The sequence below is a fragment of the Acomys minous genome (assembly GCF_964271855.1).
Source record: "Acomys minous genome assembly, chromosome: 1".
Classification (NCBI taxonomy): Eukaryota; Metazoa; Chordata; class Mammalia; order Rodentia; family Muridae; genus Acomys; species Acomys minous.
This window is the reverse complement of record NC_140483.1, coordinates 109,145,077-109,170,159: the sequence shown is the minus strand read 5'-3', so window position 1 is coordinate 109,170,159 and position 25,083 is coordinate 109,145,077. Positions and strand designations below refer to the sequence as shown.

The following is a 25,083-nucleotide window of genomic DNA, read 5'->3' as shown; positions in this document are numbered from 1 at the left end:
ATAATATCTTTTCCATTTTTCTGATATTCAGAAATAAATTTTGACATTTCATCACAAAAAAAAAAGTTGTGAATTTTGAAGCACTTAAGATTTTGGATTTAAGGTACTCAACCTGTACTTGAAAATTGCTTTCTAAATCATTAGCAAACAGTTACAAGCATACCAGAAAGAAATGTAACCAGATATTTTAAGGAATGAAACCTAAACTACATAGATACATTTCTGAAAAATAGAATGTTAACCCAATGCCTTAAATAAGACATGCTATAACAGAGATGCAACTTCACACCTCACTTACTTGAAGATGACTAGCAATTAGAGTCCAATCATCAGTTCCATGTTGCTCAACCAACTTCTTTAACTTGTCATCCTATAACAGAGGAGCAAACATTAGAACTCTTCCCCCACCCCTGGTATGTAGAAGGCAGCTGCACCCTCTCAAGGCATATTTGGTATTCATTATGAGAAAAACTGGAGTCACAAATTCCTCCACCTACTACACTGTTTCAGTCAATCCCAAAATCAACAAGCCGTTCATGTTATTGATTTTTTTAAAGAATGCAGAAGTAAGTCAATAGATAATTTTTCCCCACATTGTTTTATAATTCCTTTCATAATTATAATAGTACTAATTGAAAAACATGAGATTAGTAACTCTTGCCAGGTGACTACCTCATCTCTGGTCCATTTTACTCTGTTCCAGAGTTTTTTCAGTCCTTTTTGTTGAGGTACTTCATAATCATGATCAGCATATTGAAGGTCATCATCCTCGTCCTCACTACAAAACATAATATGAAAGCTCAAGAATTTTATTTAAGTTATTTAATTCAAACAGAGTCTGTATGTGCAGGCATGACTAAAGAAGCTACTCAGAATAAACAATACAGTTGACTATTAATCAAAGTAAAAAAATTAAGTCCTAAAGGGGAAGATGGGAACATATGTGGTACTAGTTTATATGTGACATGAAAGAAAAAGGAACTATTTGGGAAAAGGAAGAGGACCTGTGAGAAAAGATGAGTAAAGGCAATTGAGGGAAGGCAAATCAACAAGCTACAGGCTCAATGAGAAATACAGCCTTCAAAAACAAATTGGAGTTTATTGAGAAAAACACTCAAGATTGTCTTCTGGCCTTCACAAGCATACACCACACACACACACACACACACACACACACACACACACACACACACACACGAGAGGGGAGAATATAAAATTAAAAAATAATAGTTGAGGCCATGAGATATCTAAGAAATTGATGTAGTGAGGGCAGACAAAATCAGAGCCTGAGTTCTATAGGATGAAAAAAAGGGGGGGGGGGGGTTGTAAAGAATGAAGCCCTGCCAAAGAGGCAAGCCTCCATGATAATCTGAAATAGATGATGCTTTAATGAGCTTCTAAAACAACACTCTCTAAATTTTATTTAAAACCTTTTAAATACCAATGATTGTGACAGTCTATGACATTTCTCTCCTAAAACTTTACAACAGGGGCTGGAGAGATCTTTTAGGGGTTAAGCACCGTGCAGATCTTAGAGAGGGCCTGAGTTCAGTTCCCAACTCCCATTCACTGCCACTTATTCCAGGGGACCTGACACCCTTTTCTGGCCTCCTCAGGCACCAGGCACACAAATGGCATATATATATATACACGCAAGCAAACACTCATACACACAAAAAAAATTTTTTAAAGAAATCTTGCTAGGCATAATGGCACAGGTCTTTAATCCTAGCACTCAGGAGGCAGAAGCAAGTGGATCTCTGAGGCCAGCCTGATCTAAAAAGGGAGTCCTAGACCAGCTGTAGTTACATAGTGAGATCCTATCTAAAATTTTTTAAATATATCATTAAAAGAAAATAAACTCCACAACTACGTGAGAGAAGTTATTACCACTATTACTATTTCCGAGAGTTAAAAAACTTGGACCTAGAAAAGTAACTTCTTCCCAAAGTCACATCAAATATGGCATGGATGACTTCGAAAGTTCACTGTTCAACCATTTGAGTATGTAGAACAGATTGGGAAAATGGGGAAAACATAATAAGAAACTGAAAGTAACCAAACACATTCTGAAATAAGAACATGGTTCAAGTTGTACCTTTATCTAAACATACTAACCTCTTGGGTCTGTAAGATGAGTATATTATCTGCCTTTAAGAAAAGGTGATTCAGCATTATGTAAATATACTGTCAAACAGTAATCAGAGTTATTTCTGCCTTACTAAATTTAACTCGTAAAAATTCATTTTGATTCCAAACATCAAGGCTGAAGATTTTACTATGCTTAGTGCAATATATGAATGACTTTTAATATTTAAATATAGTTTACAAATTCAATCTTACAAAAATTAAAAATCAAGTTCTAGATTTTATTCTCTCTCTCTCTCTCTCTCTCTCTCTCTCTCTCACACACACACACACACACACACACACACACACACACACACTTTGTAGGAACTGTTAACTTCCTCTGACTTCATTTGACTAAAATTCTTCATATTTGAGCAAACAAAATAGCAAAGTTCTCTAGTCCCTTTGCTATAATGCCTATAATCTGCTAGCCCTTAATATTGTTGTTAAACTATGCCTCAAACCAATGTACAGATTTAATTAAAGAAAATGCCTATTACTAGCAGCCAACATCAACTATCAAAAATATGGGATTTAAAAAAGAATACTCAATAGCTTCAAGGTTTAGTTATTTCAAATTTCTAAGTAAGCTACTTAACTGGATAAAGCTCCATACTGTAGCTTACAGCGTATCTGTTTTTCTTATCTTAATGCTCATATTTGCCAATCTTCCCAACCAAAGAGTAAGAGCAGCAGTGTAAAGACCACAGTTAGCATGCATGTTCACCTCCCAAAACAAAGCACGGCACCTGTTATTCAAATACTTGTAAGATCAATGAAGGATTTTCCTTATTCTTTCTCCTCCTCTACCTGCTTTATACACCAAAATTTGTAGTATTCCATTTTAGCCCATTCAAAGTATCTGCCCTCCTCAATACCAGTGTGGTCTCAGAGTAGATACAAGAAGGAACAAAACAAAACAAACAAAAACTCTAGAGCAGTGGTTCTCAACCTGTGGGTTACATATCAGATACTTACATTATAATTCATTACAGTAGCAAAACTACAGTTATAAAGTAGCTGTGAAATAACTTCATGATGGGGGTCATCACAACGTAAGGAATTACATTAAAGGGTACTGCAATAGGAAGATCGAGAACCACTGCTATCAAGAGATGGGAAAGATTCTCATTTGTTAAAATCCAAATGTACCTCCAAGTGGTAGAATTTTAAGAAGCAGAATCTACTAAAACAAACTCTTAAAGGTAATTCAGCACACAGGGCGTTAAATGAATGTTTCTACAATCTGGCCTAGCCTTTCCTAGAAATACCCCAAAAATATTACCACTTCCTGACACACACACACACACACACACACACACACACACACACACACACACACAAACCAGAAAAATCAAACCTGTCAGGCACGCTTCTCACAAGTTCTCTTTGTCTTCATTCCCCTCTGGTCCCAAGAGCTTCTAACACAGCATATTCAAACTATTCTTAACTAGGTTATCTCTACGCAAAAACAAATTTTAATTTAGGAATGTACCTGCATAGATCTTTAATAAATCATAAAAGTACCTACATCATATCCTGTCTGTACAAAAGCCACCTTAAGCTCCTTAAAAGATATGTGTTACAACAGTGTTACTTTGATCAAAAAAGAGTAGTCACCAAGGAGTAGGTTTTGTTTTTGGTTTTGTTTGTTTTTCAAGACAGGGTTTCACTGTGTAGCCTTGGCTGTCCTGGACTCACTTGGAGAACAGGCTGGCCTTGAACTCACAGTGATCCATATGCCTTTGCCTCCTGGAAGGTGGGATTAACCAAGGAGTAAATGTTCTAAACCCTGTTCACTTTAAAACTGTTCTTTAGCCAGGCGTGGTGGTGCATGCTTTTAATCCCAGCACTCAGCAGCCGAGGCAGGTGGATCACTGTGAATTCGAGGCCAGCCTGGTCTACAAAGTGAGTCCAGGACAGCCAAGGCTAGACAGAGAAACCCTGTCTTAAACAGAACAAAACAAAACACAACCCAAAAAACAAAACTCTGTTCTTTATCATTGACAGCATACTCTATCTTTTGACTGCATACTTCGTGAGAAATTTCTATTTCTACATGAGGTCATATTCTGTTTTGCTCTTAACGTGATCATCAGTTTCAGATTGTGAGCTATTTAGTCCACTCAGCATTCAGAAAGCTGGGCTGAGTGAGTGAGGGTAAGGACAAGGGAACATTAAAGTACAATTCTTAGAATCATCTCTACCACTGGGACTTTCCTAGTATTTAACTAATCTACCTCTTAATTTTAGTTTAAACTTTTTGTGCATGGGTCTCTTTCGTTTTGATTGTTGTGTTCAGAGATGAGTACTTTCATCTATGCTAGACAAGCATCAAATTAACATGGAGCTACATCTCTAGCCCCAAGTTATTTCTATATACATTTGATTGTTGAAAATATGGTACCCCTAGACATGTATCAATTTCACTAATTACAACAAGAAGATGCCTGAGGGTGCTTATAATTTACAAAGAAGAAAGGGGAAAGGAGTGGGCCAGCAAGATGAATCACAGCTAAATAAAATACTACTCTAATTACAAACCAAAGGCTCACCAATCTAAGATTTGGCTTCCACAATCACTGTTACTGTCCTTATTTAGGTCAAAAAGGAAAAAAAAAATTTAAGTTGGTGTTCCTGGCTTAGTTGTTGTTTTCTTTTTGTTTTGTTTTTGAAACAACATTTATTTCAAGACAGCCTTGAATTCATTATGTAACCTAGGCTGGCCTTGAACTAATGACCCTCTTCCTGTCTTCTTAGAGCTAGTATTAAAGATGTGTACCACCACACCTGACCATTAAATGTGAATTCTATAAACTCTCAATACATAAACAAATTATATTCAATGAAAATGTTTTATGGATAAATAAAGTAATAAAAATGATTATGAAACAGCAAAAAAGAAGCATAAAGATATTTGTAACGTGTTGGAGTATAAGCTGATAGGATATGATAGTTATGATTTTACTTGTGAATCAATATACAAAATTACACTTGGTTTTTAAGATAAAGCGTTTGGGGGAGGTACCGAATAACAGATAACCCAATAAAGATGAGTTACACTTGGTTTTTAAGATAAAGGATCTAGTAAAGTACAGAATAACAGACAATTTAATAAAGATGAGTTAAACCAAGAAAAAAAATATAATTTACTTTTACTGAAAAAGTAACCTCTAATTTGAAATTAGAGAAATTAAAGAATCTGTCCTAGTTTCAACTTAATCACATTGTTAACCCAAATTTCTTCAGGTCTCAAATATTTATCATAATTTAAAAATACCCAGCTGGTCACAGTGGCTCAGATTTGTAATTCCAACACTCAGGAGGCTGAATATGGAGGATTTTCAGGAATTCAAGTCCAGTCCTGCCTACATTATGAGATGGTGATTTTGACACTATCCAGTACTACAGAGTTATACCTTATCTCAAAAAAAAAAAAACTTAATTATACTTCTTGAGGTCAGGGAAGTATATTTATTTTCAGTTCCACTGCACTCAAATTATGAGTATTAACCAAGTGAAATCAGGCCACCCAGTGGTTAATATGCTGTACTGCATGCATGAATACTGGCTTCCACTGCCAGACTAAACTAGCATTATCAGAGTAAGACAAAGTTTGACTTCAGATAATCTGAACCATTAATATTACAAACACTGCAATAAATACTGAAAAGAGTTCTATATAGTTATCCATAAACAAAAACAAGAGACAATATTTCTAATTCTTTTAGAGAATGTATATTTAAACAAAAGGGATGGACACAAAAGTCCTCCAAATAGCATACACATTAAAACTATAGGCTACCTCACAGGCCATAAAGTCCAAACCCCTTATATTAATAAATAAAAACAAGTAGATTGTATCAGCTTTCCCAAAATAACACTGCTAGATAAAGACAAAGCTGGCTAAATAATCCTTTCTCGTTTATTCCACTCATATTTCTGGAAACAAAAAGTGAAGTTGCTATACACAGTGAGAGAGAGAGAGAGAGAGAGAGGGAGGGAGGGAGAGAGAACACAAATGCACACACCACTAAGGAAAAAACTTCCTATGTAGAATCTAGCTTTCATCTTAGCATTTTAATTTAATCATTGGTCATCTTAAGTATAAATATTCAAACCTGTACCTTGTAATAGGCTTTGCGGCATCAGAATTATTGTGAATTTATTTTTAAGCATTTAAGTGGCTTTTAAAAACTAAACTGGGGCACAAAAGATGACTCAGCAGGTGTTTGCTGCCAAGCCTGTCAACCTGAGTTTGATCTTCAGGACAACCATGGCAGCAGGAGCGAACAAATTCCAGACAACGGTCCTTTCACCTTGCATTCTTTGGCCCAAGTGCATGCATACCTTGGCCCAAGTGCATGCATACCTTGGCCCAAGTGCATGCATACACACATATATGAGCACACACATATACACACACCCAAAAAGGATTAAAAAAAATCTTAAGTACTAAAATAAAAATACACCTACTTTTACATAAATGCTTACAAATTAAATGCATGCTGTTAATAGATGTCCTAAGATAAGAATTAGCTGTAGATTGTGTAATTAAAACCCCTGTTGGGTTCTAAAACTATTTTAAGTCACAAAACTACATAACTTTTTTCCATATGTAAATCTCAGTGACAAATTCTGCAGCTACTAAGAAACTAAAAAGAACCAACACCTTTTGGCTATTTCATATTTAGGGTAAACATTTCCTTCTTTTAGCTGTTTTGTTTTTTCAGATCACATAGAAAAAGTCTACTATATTTATGCCCATATCCTTATGCAAAACTTTCCATTCACATTAACAAATGTTTGTATGCTGGAGATCTTTGATTCTTTATTATAAATTGAACTCATATTTACTAAGACTCTATTATAATACACATGAGTCATATTCAAATATACAAGAACTTTAACAGCACATGGAACTCATTGAATAAGACCCGAAGAAACAAACCAGAGATGGTGATTTCTCACCACATCCTCTATCTATATACTCCCAGGGAAGTGTAGTTTCACTGCAGCACTTACTCCAGACTTAGAACTCTACACCATTCTGTATTGTCTAAATTAACTTACACATCTGGCAAGAAATAAAAGTCAACAAAACAATTAATGTTTAGAGGTCAAATGCACAGTACTGTTAATAAAATAATTTATAATAAGTAATTGCTAAGTCATTTCTCCTTAGTCTACTAGTAGGAAACAAGATCAACTGTGGCAAGAAAAGGCAAAAAACTGAGAGAAGAATCAGACAGTCACATATCAGTACCTAGCAGTAACTTTTAATTACATGATGGTGACAGAATTAGCCAAGATGCTGCTTCAAGTAAGATTAACAATAATTCTAAACCGGGCTGTAGTGGCACACACCTTTAATCCCAGCACTTGGGAGGCAGAGACAGGTGGATCTCTGTGAGTCAGAGGCCAGCCTGGACTACAGAGCAAATTCCAGGACCTCCAGAGTTGTTACACAGAGAAACGCTGTCTCAGAAAAAACAAAAACAAAAAAAAACAAAAACAATAATTCTAAGTAGGTAATGACACATTCACCTATCACCTTGCATCATTTAAAAAAATATTGTTACTTCAAAACTCAAAAAGCCTAAAGCAGTACCCCAGCAATCTTAATTATTTTTAAAATCTGCATGTTTTCTGAAGATGGGACTGTTATGCTCTTGAACCTGCAGATCAGCCATTCTTACCTGCATGCTCCTTGTTTCCATCCACCAAAAGATAAGTGGCACCATATGTAGGCATTTTTGGTTGTCCCTACTGTGGGAAAAAGGTCTACTGTCTTCTACTGAGTAGAAGTAAAGATCTGCTAAAAATCCTACAACTATCTATTCCAAAATGGTAACGGTGCCAGGGTAGTGTGCCTGCAGGTGTATGCACATTTGTTCCACTTCAGTCTTCAACCTGTTTGGTAACTGCTACACATAAAGTAATTAGTCATAATTAAACTTGTGCTGCTATCTGCAGAACCATCTTACATACAGCTGATGCTTAATAAATGACTAAAGCAAAGTATTTTATGTGTAGTTATTTTAAAGCCAAATCTGCAATGAATGGCTCTCAGTACTAAATTTCAGCTCAGGAGAGACACCTCTAAGATTTTGAAGCTATGGATTTAGATAAATCAAAGTATTTGGAAATGCTGCCAAATATATTTCAGGTTTCCTTAATAACTGAAAACCAAGACACTAGATTTTTTTTGTCATCTGATTATTCCACACAATTTAGGAGTAGCTATTACAATGGCATAAAATAAAAGTTAAATGCATAAAGACAGTCTAGCAAATTTTTCAGCACTAAAGTTGTGTACTACTTGTTACAACACAGATACACTCAGAATCAAACACGAACGCTTAGAACACAAAGTAACTAAAAACACATTTAGTTTAGGATCAAGTTTGCCAGACGGTAACAACATAACAATCTTCTCAGAAGATACTGGCGGGGGGTGGGGGGGCGGGGGGAATCTCAGAACAGCAGTATAGGGATGACAGAAGAGATTTGGCAGGTCCCCTTCTCAAGAAGATTTCCCAGAACGGTGCCCGCCCAGGTTTGTCACGGAGATCCTGTTCTGATCTGGCACGGTAAGTCAGAGGAGAGAACCCCCTCCCCCGCCCCCGTTTCAAGTCATCCAGGCAAACACAACCACTTCCCCTGTCGTGGAGTATCCCACCCTGAGAGTGCACAAACTTACCTGGCCAGAAACCTCCCTGTAAGTGGCTGTGAGAGGTTAGGAGTGTGGGCATTTACTGGAGGAGGGAGAATCCATTCAAAGGAGCAATCTGAGCATTTGTCAGTGCCCTCCACACTGCGATCGGGACTCTACTCTCCGGATGGATGCGCTCCGGCCAGCGCGGCCGAAGGGGGTATGGGGCAGCGCGAAGAAAACCTATGCCCAGGCCTGAGAGGGCCTCAGTGGGGACCAGCGGGAAAGGACAGATAGCCGGAGCCGAGACACGTCCACTAGGCCGGGGCAAGGGGATGCCACCCACCTGCGCGACCTCTTTGCCATCCTTCAAGTACCGCATAGGCGCGGGCTGGGCGGGGACGCGGGTCAGCCTCCTCCAGCCCGGGGCGAATGCTCCCTCTCCGCGACCCTCCCGCCTCTTCCCCGGCTCCTTCCCTCAGGTGGCCGAGAGCGGAACGCAGGCCCGGTCAGGTCGAGGGCCAGGCGGGACTAGGGGGACACAGGGGGCGGACCGAGACCCGCAGCTCCTAGCGGCAACCGGGCCGGGCCAGGGATGCCCTCAACATGTCAAGAGGCGTGCTCCCGCCCTCCGCCCGCCCCTCCCGCCGCCTCCGCCTCCGCCTCCGCCTCGGAGCTGCCGACCCTGCGCCGCTCCGTCACGGGCGCCGACCCCCCGCCCTCTCCCCCGCAGCGAGCGGCTCTGCAGCACTCGCAGCCTCCTGCAGGGTTTTGTCCGCACCGCCGAATCTCGCGCCCAGCCTCCCTCAAGAGCCGCCGTTTGAATCTGCGCACGCGGCCCCGAACCTCATTGGTTGGGGCGGCAGCGCGAGGGGGGGGCGGGGGCGGGGCGGGGCGCGCGCTCGCGGCGGAGGGCGGGGCTGGGCGGGGCTGGGAGCCCGGACTGGAACTCGCGGGAGTCCGGGGAGCGTCGCGCCGCGGAGCCCGAGGGAGGCGCGAGGCCCGGCTCGCGCGGGCCGTGGTGACAAGGACCCGGAACGCGGGCCGGGCCACTCGGCGGTGGGGGCGCGCGCGGAGGTTGCTGGGAAGGCGAGTTTCTGCACTCCCGGGTGTGGGCCGGAAGAGGCACCGGGACCGATCCCGCCACCGCCGCCTCCGGAGGGGTGCGGAGCGTGCCCCTGGGGCGGGGACGGTCGGGGTCCTGGGCGGGGGGTGGACCTCGCGGGCCCTGGTTCGCGCGCCGAGAGCCTCGCCACTTAGGGGCGCGGTCTTCCACTTAGCCTTCTAGCCAGAAAATTTGCTCGGCCGTTATTTTTTAAGCGTGTGTGAGCTCGTTGTACCCAGAAATGACAGAGCGGTACCATCATCACTTACTTTTGCCAAATAGGAATAAAAGTGTGACAAGAAGCGTTACTATCTGGAGACTTGCGTGGAATGGGAAAGGGTCTGTTAGCGCTCAAGAAGCTTAACCACATACGCCTTCCACAAAGGGGGCGGGATGCTCTGCGCGGTGGAGGAGCCTAGAGTCCTGGAACTGCATCTGAAAACTGGAGTAACAGGAGAATTTGCATAGGGAAAGGAGCTGCTTCTTTTTGCAACTTTTCTAACTATTATGAATTAAACAGTTAAAAAAGCATACAGGGAGATTAACTACAGTAACGATTAGACACGGTGAAGAGCCCAAATTTGCAAGGCACTATGCTCTACTGAATAGAGTGCTGAACCACGGATTAATATTGTAACAAACTGGCTTTTTTGCTATTTTAAAACTGTACGCATCGTGTTTTGCAAAGCAGAAATACAGGTGCAAATACAAATCAAGATGAGTTTGCACTATGATACAATCAAATAGATACACTCGCTTTTTTATTTTTTAAAAACCCTTTTTCTCGATGTAGATTGTGGGAAGGAAGAGCAATTTTAAATACTTATTTTCCGGGTTACTTTGTAACTTCTAAAGAGAGAGGATAATTTAGAAATAACTTTTTTTGAGGCAAGGTGTTGTTATGTACCCTAGGCTGACCTTGAACTCACTATAAAGCCCAGGCTGGTTTCAGGAACACCTCACCTTCGCCAGGGTTAGATTATGGAGTGCAATGGCAAGCTCCTCCTCTTAAGTCTTCAAATGTCATTTGGAATCAGTGCTTTTTTATTTACTCTTGGCTATACATTATTCCATTTCTATTCTAACAGGAAGCAAAAGTACTATGTTTAGGTTGTACTTTATAAAAACAGACTACCTTTTTAGGACTTGAAAGCAAGTGTTTGAGATGTCTAAGTAAAATGTATTCCCATAGTTTTATATACTGAAAAGTACTCCAAAAGAAACTATTACCTTTATATGCTACTGTAAAAAAAAAAAAAAATTGGGCGGGGTGGGGGGATGTTTGGAGATAGGGTTTCTCTGTGTAGCCTTGGCTATCCTGGAACTTACTCTGTAGACCAGGCTGGCCTCAGAACTCATAGAGATCCACCTCCCTCTGCCTCCTGAGTGCAAGGATTAAAGGTGTGCACCACCACCACCAGGCTGTAAAATGTATTTTTAAAAAACCTAAAAAGTACAAAAGTATTTAGATCTTATAAAACTAGGTGAAATATGAAATTATAATAGTTTACAGCCATTTGTGTACACTATCTCAAATGTATCAAACAGGTGTGTGTGTGTGTGTGTGTGTGTGTGTGTGTGTGTGTGTGGTTTTTTGAGACAGGGTCTCTCTACGTAGGCTTGGCTGTCCTGGATTTGCTTTATAAACCAGGCTAGTCTCGAACTCACAGTGATCCACCTGCCTCTGCCTCCCGAGTGCTGGGATTAAAGGCATATGCTACCAAGGCTTGCCTTGTATCAAACAGATTTGAGGGTTTTCTTTAAAAGTACAACATTGGGGCTGGGGAAATGGCTCAATGAGGAAAGCACCTGCCATGCAAATGTGAGGACTTGAGTTCAGATTTCCAGAACCTGTGTAATTCAGGAGCAAGGAGCATGTCTCTTTTGCTTTAAAAACAAACAAACAAACAACACTCATTTTGGAGCTGGAAAGATGGCTCAGACTATCTGCTCTTCCAGAGGTCCTGAATTCAATTCCCAGCAACCACATGGTGGCTCACAACCATGTGATCTAATGCCCTCTTCTGGCCTGCAGGCCTAATGCAGGCAGAACATTGTATATATATAATAAAGAAATAAATCTAAAAAAAAAAGCAAACACTTTTTCTCAAGGTAGATTCTGGAATGGAAAATCACTTTTAAATCATTATTTTCTGGGTTATTTAGTAGCTGCTAAAGAAAGAGACTAATTTAGATATTAATATTTTTTGAGTTGAGGTGTTATTGTGTACCCCAGGCTGACCAGAGCTCCAGATCTCCAATAGCAAGATGAAAGTAGATAAAGGAGAAAACTTGAGAGTTTTCTAGCCAGCTAGACTGTTTTATGTAGTGAGGAACAAGACTCTTGTCACAAATAAAGTGGAAGAAAAGAAAATATTGTTATCCTCTGACCTCAACATTCACAGTGTGTCACATGCACATGCTTACATGCACTCACATACAAATAAACACTATTAAAGAACTCTCAAGGCTCAATGAAAGAAATAGAGGCATTTAAAATCTACAAAAGATGACTAGATTATTTTACCAAAAATGACATGAAAGTGAGCTGAGTGCGGTGCTTCATGCTTGGAATCCAGCTGTTGGAAAGAAGAGTCGGGTAGCCTTTGGAAGTTCAAGCCCAGCCTGAGCTAAAAGAAACCCTGTCTCAAAAGGAAAGAAGGAAAAAAAGAAAAATAACAAGCACAGGTGAGAGTGTCTCGCTTCATTAACTCATTAGAAAAATGCAAATTTCAGCCAGAAATGTAACCCCCAAACTAAAAAGGCCAGGACAAAAGGATTATGCATTCTAAGCTAGCCTGAGTTACACAGTGAGAGCTTATCTAGCAATATAAATAAAAATGCAACCACAGTAAGATACTACTATCTTTTCTTTTTTTTTTTTTTAAGTGCTGAAGATGAAAATGCATGTAGGAATGCAAGGGGTTCAAGCACTTTGGAAAGCATTTAAAATTGCTTCATTTATAATTTTTACAAATCGGCTAGAGAGATGGCTCAGTGGTTAAAGGCACTCAGTGGTTAAGAATGGTTAATGTTCCGAAGTAGCTGGTTTCAATTCCCAGCCCACATAAGCAGCTCACAACTGTTTGTAACTCCACTTTCAGAGGACCTGATGCCCTCTTCTGGCTTCCACTGACACTGCACCACAGGCAACATGTGTGTGTGTGTGTGTGTGTGTGTGTGTGTGTGAGAGAGAGAGAGAGAGAGAGAGAGAGAGAGAGAGAGAGAGAGAGAGAGAGAGAGAGAGAGAAACTGAAAATAAGCCATGCAAGATAGCACATGCTTCTGATCCCAGCTGAGCCAAGAGACTGCTGTGAGTTCAAGGCCAGCATAAACTACTTAATGAGTTCCAAACCAGCCTGAGCTACAGTGTAAGACTGCCTTCAAAACAAAACAAAACAAAACTGAATAAATAAACAAACACAAGAAGGGATAGCTTTCTTACTTTCTACTTCTCAACCCCTGAGAATGGTTTGGATGGACAGTTAATGTGTATGTCAAGTTCTCCCAGTGAAAACTCCTTTAAGATCCCTTTAAGCTATCTTTATATTCATATTCCCTGATAAATTCTTGAAATCATATTCCTCCCCAGGGAGATGCACCAGTGCCTTAGATGCACTTTCTCCCCATCCTCTATGATGAAAGACCAGCTTCATTCAAACTTTGCTAGTTGGAAAGCATTGGTTCCAGTAGCGCCTATGAGACTATTTTAATACAAGTGAGTACCCAGCCATTTTCATGTGATGTTTTTGACTGTTTATTTATTGCTATCTTTCCAGTCTTTAAATCAGTGAGGATACCCGGCTATCAATAAATGATATCTCTGTAGAATAAATGAGGACAAGTAAGTGATAGCCAAGCATTTGACTATGTTTGCACACAAAGAATGTGATAAAAGAAAAATATATAAATTAAAGTATATTTGAAATGTCATGTTACAGCCGCTGCAGATGTTTCTGGGAAGAGCATTTAAGCAATTCCCTGATACTGGTATTGAAAACTGATGTAACTCTTTTAAAATGTAATAATGAGCAAAACCCATAAAATACATACACACACTATAATTTAAGGGGATAATTCAGAAGAGAAAATATTAAAACTGTATCTGGATATTTATAGTAGTGTATGTCATTATAACCCCAGATGAGGAACATTTACACCTACAGCCTGGCTCAAATGGTTCTTCAGCCAATAGAAATCTATACAGCTGAGATCCCACTAAATGGTCTAAGGCCTTTCCCGTGCTTCATGTCTTGGATAATATTCACAGTTTCTTTCATCATAACACAACCCTAAGAAGTATGAGTATTATTACTTTCATCTACTTTATAAATCTGGAAAGTTGGGCATCCAAAGGTTAATTTGTCCAAGGCATACACACACAGACTAGAATGAGAGCCAAGCTGCACTCTTAATACCTTAGCATCTATGGGTGCTCAGCTCTAACTGTAGTGCACATGAGGTATGGAGATAGTAAGGCGCACTGCAGAGATAGAATGGCTTGCTACAGTGAGTAAGATATCATTTACGTTAATAAGCACTCATGAAGCAGTGCGCATATGTCCATCATGGTAGAAAATAGACTGTGGACTACATAAACTGTTAACAGTATTTAACGATGGAGGGAAAGTCAGATGAAGCAAGAGGCTTTCAAATTTTTACCTTTTTTTGTAATATTTGACTCTTAAAACATTAATTCATAAGTTAGGGGTTTTTTTTGTTTGTTTTTTTAGTATTTTTGAGACAAGGTTTCTCTGTAGCCTTGGCTGTCCTAGACTCGCTTTGTACACCAGGCCACCCTTGAACTCACAAGAGATCCTCTGCCTCCCAAGTGCTGGTATTAAAGATGTGCGCCACCACACCCAGCTATGTTTTTATTTTGTAAGATGATATTAAATGCTAAAAATAACTGAAAGCCCTAGAAAGAAGTTGTACAGGTATGATACATGCTCTATGGATCTTAAATGTCCCCAAGGGCCCAGGTGTGAAAAGTTTGGTACCCCGAGCAACACTGTTGGCAGGTGGTAGAATCATTGAGAGTCGTTATTGGGAGTGGATCCCTGAGGAGACTGTAGGATTCTGGCCCCTTCCTTTCCTCTCCTTTTGTCCTAGCTCCTGATTTAACCAATTTCTCTACCATGCTCTCCTACCATACCCCAAAAGGAGGCCAACCCATGGACTGGAACCTCCAAACTGTTAAGTCTTCTTGAGTATTTCAGTACTGTAGCAAGAAGTTGATAAAAATAGCTAAGCCTGCTCCTGCATGGATGGTGCTTTAAAAAAAAAATGTTCTCTGGCAGAAATGATGAGACTACATATTATATATTTCATTTGAAAGCAAACTCCAGCTGAGAATCAGGGGGTTTTGTTTATTTGTTGGATTTTTTTTTATTTTGTTCTGTTTTGTTGAGAATCAGATCTTGAATACAGAAATGTTTGCTCCAACCTGACTCTCCTCCTGCCAATATTTTTACTAATCTCTACATTTAGAGTGCTATTTTAAATTTGATGGAGATAATTAATAGAAGTCACACTAACATAAGCAGCTAAAGAATTCTTAGTTTAGCTTTTAGGTTTAAAAATAAAAGTCGTTGAACTGCAAGAAAAAGTTGCAAAAAAGAAATGTTTTAAGTATCCTTGTTTTGACCCCTGTCTCCTCACTATATTTTTGGGATAGATACACGATTCCCCAAAACTATTCATGTCCTTATCTTTCAAACTGTGAATATATTACATTACATGTTGAAAAGATTTTGCAGAAACAATTCTATTGACTATCTTGCTGTGGAGATTATTAGTTTGTGTTAGCCCTGCAGCACTAGTACTTAAAAAATAAAAGAGGGAAGGAAGCAGAAGAGAGGGCTCTGAAGATGTTACATCACAGACTACAGAAGTAGAAATGGTCCAAGGGTCATGGGGCAAGGAATTCAGGCAACTTCCAGGGGCCAGAGGGAGCAAGGAAATAAATTCTCTCCCAGAACTTAAGAAAGGAACATGCTCCCTACTATCATCACCTTGCTTTTAGCTCAGTGGGCCTTTGTGTGTGTGTGTGTGTGTGTGTGTGTGTGTGTGTGTGTGTGTGTGTAGCCTTGGCTGTCCTGGACTCACTTTGTAGACGAGGTTGGCCTCGAACTCACAGAAATCTGCCTGCCTCTGCCTCCCCAAGTTCTGGGATTAAAGGGGTACACTAAGACGCCCACCTTAGTGGGATTCTTTTCTCTTCTGGCCTTCAGAGGCTTAGGCTAAGACGTTTACTCTGAATGTTGTCACCTTCTACTTTATCAGAGGCAATGGGAGTTCTTATTGTTTTTCAGCCTTGTTGTCTCTATAGATGGCATGTCTAGGTGTTTCCACAGAGAACAGTGAATTTTAGACGTTTTAGGGGAAATGGTGGCTAATGAAGGTAATTACTGGCATTTAGTTGTATTGGGAGCAGGAATATATGACTCTTGTAAAGTGTGAGGCAATACTACATAAAGAAGTATTCTGTTGCTAATGGTCTCTCATTGATTCAGTGTCTGGGCAATCGGGCTTGAGCCAAATACTCAAAAGGAAACAGGCCCTGGCCTCAGTCTTGAATTTGGTACTGTAAACAGCTTTCTCAGGCCAGTGAAGAGGGTAACTGGTTTCTGAATGGTCACTTCTCAATGGATAAGCAATAGAGATACCATGATAACTTGTGTCTCTGAAGCTATCAATCCTCCTCAGTCACAAGAAACTTAGCAAGAGTCTGAAAGTATGTGCTCCAAACATGCTAAAGAACTCTAAAGACCTAGAAGAATGCAAAGCCTCCAATATTGCCTCTCAATATAGTCATTAATGGGATATGGAAGAGTACAACTTTCAGTAAAAAGCAGTGTGTACATGTTATGAAGTGTGTGTGCATGGGTGTCTGCCGGGGTGTGGACTTTCATTTCTCTAACTTTAGAGTTTCTTTGTAAAATTGTCTTGAGATCAAAGACTCATTTTATATGATTGCAAACACCCAAATATCACACGATTTTAGAAGTTTAGTGAGAAATCCCCAGTATATTTGTTGGTCACCTAGAGAACAGAGTATAAGTTATAGCTTAGAAAAAGATGAAATCAGTATTGTCTATTATACGCCCTCTAAGGGACTGCTAATCTCTCAAAATTGTTCATTTTGTTTGACATGTAGTATAGAAGGCTTTCCTCAATACTGGGGTTTTTTGTTGTTGCTGTTGTTATTGTTTCTTTGTTTATTTCTTATGGGGCAAAATAAAAAGGAATGCATGTCATATTAATAAAGTAGCAGAAAAATATTTTTTAAAAAAGAAGTATCCTGTGTTCCATTTAATTTCCAACCAGTAACATAAGTGAAAGTCTATACTAATTCCTTAAGCCAACTTCCCTTCACCCATGAACACAAGTTCGTGCCTGGTGTAATACACAGGAACAGACTATCTAAGTAACTCACCAGCTTGCTGACCTGTGTCTGATCCTGGAACCCATGTAGTAGGAGAGAACCATCTCCCACAAGCTGCCCTCTGACTTCCACACATGCACGAGTCAGGGCATACAGGTGCACACACACTGAGAAAGAAAAATAAGTAGATGTGTTGGGTTTTTTATTTTAATTTTTATTAATTTATTCAGACTACAACTCAGTTGTTATCCCATCACTTATATCCTCCCATTCCTCCCTCCCTCCCGCTTTTACCTCATTCCCCTCCCCTAGGTCTATGACTGAAGGGGACCTCCTCCCCCACTCTATGGTCATAAGCTATCAAGTCTCATCTTGGTAGCCTCCTTATTCTTTCTTTGAGTGCCACCAGGCCTCCCCAACAAGGGGAAATGGTCAAATATGGAGCACCAGAGTTCATGTTGAAGTCAGTCCCTGCTCTCTACATAACTGTGGAGAATGCCCTGTCCATTGGGTAGATCAGAGTAGGGGTCCAATGTTTACTATTGTATTGTCCTTGGTTAGTACAGTAGTTTGAGCAGACCCCCATGGGCCCCGATCCACCCATCACGATAGTCTTCTTATAGGTTTCTAGTACCCTCTGGGTCCTTCTATTTCCCCATCTCCTATATTTGTCTTACCTAGAGTCTCAGTAGGATGTCCTCACATCTATCCCAATCTCCTGGTAAGTAAAGACTTTTGTGCCACATGCCTTTTGGGCTAGTGCCCAATTGTAAGTGAGTATATACCATGTGAGTCTTTCTACTTCTGGGTGAACTCACTCAGTATGATCATTTCTTGTCCCAACCATTTGTCCACAAATCTCAGGATTTCCTTGTTTTTAATAGCTGAGTAGTATTCCATAGTGTAAATGTACCACAGTTTCTTTATCCATTCTTCAACTGAGGGACATTTAGGCTGTTTCCAGGTTCTGGCTATTATGAATAAGGCTGCTATGAACATGGTTGAGCATATGTCCTTCTTGTGTGATGAAGCATCCTCTGGGTATATTCCAAGGAGTGAAATAGCTGGGTCTTGAGGAAGCCCTATTCCCAGTTTTCTGAGAAAGCACCAGATAGATTTCCAAAGTAGGATGTGTTGTTTTTAATACATTAAAGGAGCTGGGAACTGGCTCAGTAAAGTGTTTCCTACATAAGCCTCAGGACCCGAGTTTGGATCCCAGTACTCAAGTGAAATGCCAAACATGGCATCCCCGTGCTGGAGATGTGGAGATAAGAGGGTCCCTGGAGGAGCTGGAGAGATGGCTCAGAGTTAAGAGCACTCTCTGTTCTTCCAAAGGTCCTGAGTTCAATTCCCAGCAACCACATGGTGGCTCATAACCATCTATAATGAGATCTGGTGCCCTCTTCTGGCGTGCAGGCAGAACTTTGTATACATAATAAATAAATCTTTAAAAAAAAAAAAAAAAAGAGGATCCCTGGGGCTTATTATCCAGTTAGTGTAGACAAATTGATGAGTTACATGCTCAACAAGAGACTTTGTTTCTTCTCTGCATTGTCAGTAGAACTCGGTATTAGTCCTACCTTCTGTTACCATGAAGAAATACTAAGGTTTATTTAGCTCAAAGTATTGGAAGTTCAGAATCCATGATCAAGCTTGGGGAGCAAAACAGTGATTTGGCCCATAGTATTAACCTAACTGTAGAGATAAGGTCAAAAGGCAAGTGTATGTGTCAGAGAATATTACATCAAAAACAGAAAGCCAGAAGAGTCCCAGAAGTATTCCTGAAGACATGGCACAATGATCTAAAGACTTCCACAAGATCTCATCTTCCCGCAGAGCTACTCAGGGCTAAACCATCCTGAATGATCCCTTGAGGGACATACCAAAGCAAGGCAAGAATTAGAGTGCTTTAAAAGTTCTAAGTAGCCTGAGGCAGAGGCAGAGGCAGTCGGATCCCTGTGAGTTCGAGGCCAGCCTTGTCTACAAAGTGAATCCTGGATAGCCAGGGCTACACAAAGAAAATCTGTCTGAAAAACAAACAAACAAACAAACAAACAAAACAACAACAAAAAGTTGTAAATAGCCTACGAATTGCATCTTAGTCAACCCTGTCTTTGCCACCTCCTGGTTTTTATTGTTGTTGTTGTTTGTTTGTTTTTGTTTTTTTTCCCTACAGAGAATCCTGACCTTAATTCCCATCAACCTCCCTGCCTCTAGCACTCTGACTTTACTACCATACTGTTGTATCTGTGGCCCAAATCCTATCTGGATGTTTGTAGAAAATGAATTACTCCTCATTTTACTTGAAGTTTGTATAGCATTCAATTTTGTTTATACTCTGTATTGAAATGTATCCTTTAATTTCTGTGATATCATGTCTATAGTTTGCATTCCGTGGGCTCCTTTGCAAAGCCTGTTCTGCTGGCTTTTCAGAATTCAACATTTCGTTTTTAGCTCTTCTTTAATCTACACTTTCTTATTAGACAGTCTCATCCACACTAGTGATTTCAGTTATCCCATAATTAACAAATATTTTTTTCTTTCAGTCCAAAGCCCACATTTGAACTTCGTATTTCTCCTTCTGGAAGCACTAAGCACACAAACTTGCGGTGTCCAAAGTAGAGCTCACCTCCAACCCACCATCTGTAGTTCCTTCTGTGTCCTAGCCTAAATCAATAGCACTGCCCTCCTGCCTCTCAAAGAACAACCTAATCCTTTGTGTCCAACTTCGTACTCTCATCCCACTGTTCTCAGTCTCCACCCCAACCTCTAGTGCACCTTTCCTCTCTCAGCTGGGCGTGGTGGCGTACCCCTTTATCTCAGCTGGGCGTGGTGGCGTACCCCTTTGATCTCAGCATTCGAGGCAGAAGCAGCCTAGTCTACAAAGTGAGTCCAGGGCAGCCAAGGCTACACAGAGAAAGCCTGTCTCCAAAAACCAAAGGAGTGAAGGAAGGTGGGGGGGCGGTGAGGGTGGGAGAGCTTTCCTCTCTCACCTAGTCTTTTAGCTGAGCTCCTAGCTTCTTGTCAGATCAAATCCAATAATATCCCATCCACAAATTGAGATTCCAGGGGATTTTTCAAAACATAAATCCATTTATCTTCTAACTTGTTTTAAAAAGCAAATGGAGGAGAAAGAATTGAACTGCCTAAAGAGAGGGTCCTCAGAAGAACCAGGGCATGGGCACAGATCTCTTTGGTGGCAACGAGAATGGTCTAAAATGGACTGTGGTAGCGATTGTACGACCCCCTAAACATGTTTAAAAATAAAACCACTTGCATGCTTTAAATGCGTGGACCATATGACATTGGGGGTTGCATATGCTTTAATGTTTCAGATTTAAGAATACTTACATGCACTTAATATCTCAGAAATTAGACTCAAGCTTAGAAATGAGATTTGTTTCCTGTACATATGACCTGGATTTAATCTTATGTGAAATTTTTCATCCACCTGTTGCTTTACTGTGGCTCATCACATAAAGTTAGGTGTGTAATCTTCAATCTGTGATATGTCAGCCTATAAAAGTTCATATTTGGAGCATTTTTAACCAGATTTTCAGACTCAAAGGTGATTAACATGTACTGCACTTTGACAGAGTGTTAGGAGATGAGAATGCAAATAGAGCTGAATTCAAGATGACTGGGAGGAGAGATGAATGCATTGATGTAGTGTAGGGAAAGTGTATATGTTAATATAATCAATTCCAACTTACAGCTAATCTAACACATGATACTTTACACGTAGGATTGAAATAATCACATGGACATGTCCTTTATGTACACGACTGTTTGGGGTGTGTGGGGGGGTTATTTTGGGCGAGTTCTCATGTGTTCATGTGCTTGTGGTGAGAGGGTGACTGTGAGTGTCTTTAGCAGGCCATAATCTTTTTGAGACAAGCTTTCTTCGACCTGCAGTTTACTGAGTGGGTTGAGCTTGCTGGCCACTCACAGAGAGTCACCTGCCTTTACCTGCCAGTGAAAAATAGAGACAAAAGCCACGACAAGTAGCTTTTTTATGGAACTCAAATTTGATTCCTTGTAGTTATGTAGCAGCACTTACTGACTGAGCCCCTATGCACATGATTTTTATTCTATTATCATGCATTGATACTTTTAAAGGTGGGTCTGACTGTCAATTTAGAAATCTAAGATCAAATCTGACCTTGCTGCTGCTCTCATAACAGCCTTCTTTTTTGTCTATTTTGTATGTGTGCATATGGTCATGTCATGGCACACATATTGAGGTCAGAGGACAACTTCTGGTAATTGGTGTTTTCTGACAACTTATGAGATCTGGAGATCAAACTCAGTTTTTCAGGTTCTGTGCACAAACAACTCTTCTCACCGAGGCATCTCACTAGCCCATTTATCCTTCCTTCTTTCTTCCAACTGAGCTGTTTCTCCAGCAACCAAGTAGATAGTTCTAAAACAAGATTCAAAGTGTCCAGAATTTCATTTTCAGAGATTATTTTACCTGATAATATAAAAAGGAAACCCTTGGGAATCTTTAGAAAGGGGCCAACAGTAGGTATGAATGCTCTCACTGTCCCTGTAATCCCACAGCCAGGGAAACATCCTCTGGTTTTCTTTAACCATGATACATTCCTTTTTACCAGCCCTGGGGATTGAGCCCAGGGTTTTGCATATGCTGGGGAGGTGCCTTACACTCCTATACAATCAAATCTCAACTCAGGAATTCATGAACTTTTAAAAATATATATGCACTCTCTCTCTCTTATCCCCTTACCTGCTTTCTCTCTGTCCCTGTCTTTCTCTGGGGTACCCCTCCCCCTTTCCTTTTCTCCCCATGCTCACTTAATAAACATAATATAATATAATATAATATAATATAATATAATATAATATAATATAATATATATGCATATATGGGAATCCAGAAACTTATGAAAGCCAAAATGAACCTTATAGAAAGTTTCTATTTCTATAAATTTTCTATACAGAGAACTACAGAATCCACAATGTTTAGGAGTCCCCTTTATTTATGATACTTTGGTCCAGAAGCAAACAGATCTGGGGGTTGATTTTCTATTATTTATAACCTAAGACAGTCTGTGAATGGCCCATGTTTGCTTCTGAACAATCATTCTCATATCAATAACAAAAGATTATTATAACTTACAGCACAGCAGACACCATGAGCACCAACATACTTCTGCCAGTTCCCTTGGTCCTCCGAGGTAAGGAAGAGGAGGTTGGGCCCAGATGAGCATTGTGCACACAGGGAGTTTGTGCTTCCGTGGAGAAATACTGAGCTTTGGGGGACTCCCCTGGTATTAAACTTTTAATGCATCCCTCTTGACTTGCTGCTTTTGCAGTAAATGAATCTACCATTTTGTTTTTGTTTTTGGTTTTTGGTTTTTTGAGACAGGGTTTCTCTGTGTATCCCTGGCTGTCCTGGACTTGCTTTGTAGACCAGGCTGGCCTCGAACTCACAGCGATCCGCCTGCCTCTGCCTCCCGAGTGCAGGGATTAAAGGCGTGCGTCTACCTTTTGTTTGGGGCAATATGTTACTTCAATGCCACAAGTTGTAAAACAACTCTTAGAAATGATCTGGCTAAGTATTAGCTAGGGCCTTGCAAACTTGGCATGCCCAGCCAAATTTGTATAGATGTGCAAGAAGGCTATGGAGGGCTGTTTCTCCCATAGTAGCCACACAAGCAACTTGAGAGCACAGCTGAAACTGTGAGTTATGATCTGGTATGAAACAGAACAGTGGGATACAGAAAAACTGGATAACAATAAAAGCATGATGTTTCTCTCACCACGGTCTCCCTCTCCTGTGTGTGTGTGTGTGTGTGTGTGTGTGTGTGTGTGTGTGTGTGTGTGTGTGTTACATATTAAAATAATAAATAAAAGCTAGAGAGTATCTGGGCAGTGGTAATGCAGGCTTTTAATCCCAGCACTTGAGAGGCAGAGGCAGGCAGATCTCTGAGCTCAAGCCTAACCTGGCCATTTCACAGAATGAGTTCCAGGAGAGCCAGGGCTACACAGAGAAATCTTGTCTCGAAAAACCAAAAATAAATAAATATACCAGCTAGAGAGCAATTTTAATTTTTAATATTTCTTCCTTGCAAAAAAAAGTAACAGCCTTGGCCAGATGTAGTGGCATATACCTTTATTCCTAGCACTCAGGAGGCAGAGGCAGGTGGATTTCTGTGAGTTTGAGGCCATCCTGGTCTACAAAATGAGTACAGGACAGCCAAGGCTGTTACAGAGAAACCCTGTCTCAAAAAAACAAAACAAAACCAACCAACCAACAAACAAAAAAAGACTAACAGTCTTTCTTTGACATAAAAATGGTTTTCTTTTACAAAATGGTGAATCATTTTAAAAATCAACAAAACAGAACCCTGAAATTATATCTGCAATTTCATTACAAATTTAAGAGCTTGACTGTTGGTTCATTATGGTTGGTGGATCATTGCTTTTCTATCCCAAACTCATGTTATTACAGTGAGGAAATAAAGGAACCAGACCTAAAACATCTAAGAGAAGCAGAAAGGACACATTCTTCCTAATGTGTTTCTAACAGACAAGAAGTGGAAAAGATTGATGTATGAAGCATACTGACAACTGAGGGTGGGAGTGTAGCTCAGCAGAGGATGCCCTTAGCATGTAAGCCCTGTGTTTAATATATATACATGTATCCATACATGTGTGTATACACACACATACACACTTCAGACATTATACAGAAGACAACAGCAAAATGGGAGGTGAATTTCCCAATGTTTTCTTAAGGCTCCAAATTCTACAGATAAGAGTGATAGTGGAACATAAAACATAAGAGCTGAAATCTCCCCCATAAGAGAGTCCAACACTCTTCTTATGGAGTAACTACTGGTTCATTTATTTCCAGGAAAAGCAGGTATCTGCCTTGGGAAGCTCCAACGTCTGGTGGATACGCTGGGGGCCAGGACAAGTCCTTTTCATTTTAACATTTGAGATCACCTGCAGCTATTTGCCAGCTTAGTCCAACTGCAGATTGGCAAATAAAGGGATGTTATTCTAGAAGACCAGGCCTATATAGCAGCTCGTAGTCATGTCTAGCCCCAGTCCTAGGGGAGTTAATGCCCTCTTCTGGCCTATGCAGGCACACATGTAGTGCACAGACAGATATACAGGCAAAAGACCCACACACATAAATTATAAATAGTAATAATAATTATTATTTAAGGAAATTATGGCTCCAAGACAGTCATTTTGCCATCACTAATCTTTATAATATAATACAGCTGTTAAAAGCTAAAAAAGACATTGGGAAGGACTCTTTGGATAGAAATGTTAATTTTCTATATTAGAGTGAAAACAGATGTTAAAATGTGATGGCTTGATAGAGGCATAATTGTTATAAAAATAATGTCATAAAAAGGACAAGGGAACTCAACTTCCATAAGCAAATAAAAGACTAAAATTGATAGAAACTGGAGAGATGAATCAATGGTTAACAGCACTGGCTGCTCTTGTAGAAGACCCAGGTTCAGTTCCTGGCACCCAGATGGTGCCCTCTTACATCTTACAACCATCTGTAACTACAGTCCCAGGGCATCTGCCACCTTCTTTTGGCTTCTGTGGGGTACTATATACACTTAGATGCAGGCAAAACATTCATACACATAAAATGGAAAGACTGTTTTTTAAAATATTCAAAGTAAAATTGATAAATTAGATTAAACCTATAAACATCTTGTTTTGAGTTTTTCACCAAAGAGCTAGTTAACAATTAGGGTAGGGATGTTAGGTGTCTATCGTTCCCGCCATAGCAAGATGACCAATCAGTGGTTC

At 40.2% G+C, this 25,083-nt stretch overlaps 1 protein-coding gene and 1 long non-coding RNA gene across 4 annotated transcripts in view; one reads left to right on the top strand and one right to left on the bottom strand.

The window, feature by feature from the left end:
- MYBL1 (MYB proto-oncogene like 1) overlaps positions 1 to 9,406 on the bottom strand; it is a 36,993-nt gene extending 27,587 nt beyond the window's left edge. For all 3 annotated transcript variants that reach the window (XR_014778683.1, XM_084779246.1, XM_084779247.1), the window contains exons 1-3: positions 9,132 to 9,406; positions 673 to 778; positions 299 to 370 (exon numbers count right to left, since the gene is read on the bottom strand). Coding sequence is in view for 2 of the 3 variants with exons in the window: in XM_084779246.1 (XP_084635372.1) it covers positions 299 to 370; positions 673 to 778; positions 9,132 to 9,151 (198 nt within the window). In the remaining variant the exon portion in view is untranslated. The remainder of the gene's footprint in view (positions 1 to 298; positions 371 to 672; positions 779 to 9,131) is intronic.
- Positions 9,407 to 9,734: 328 nt separating this feature from the next.
- On the top strand, positions 9,735 to 20,207 carry LOC311607636. The gene is made up of 3 exons (XR_014782676.1): positions 9,735 to 9,874; positions 13,483 to 13,608; positions 19,824 to 20,207. It is a non-coding gene; the product is annotated as an uncharacterized lncRNA (long non-coding RNA).
- The last annotated feature ends 4,876 nt before the right edge of the window (positions 20,208 to 25,083 follow it).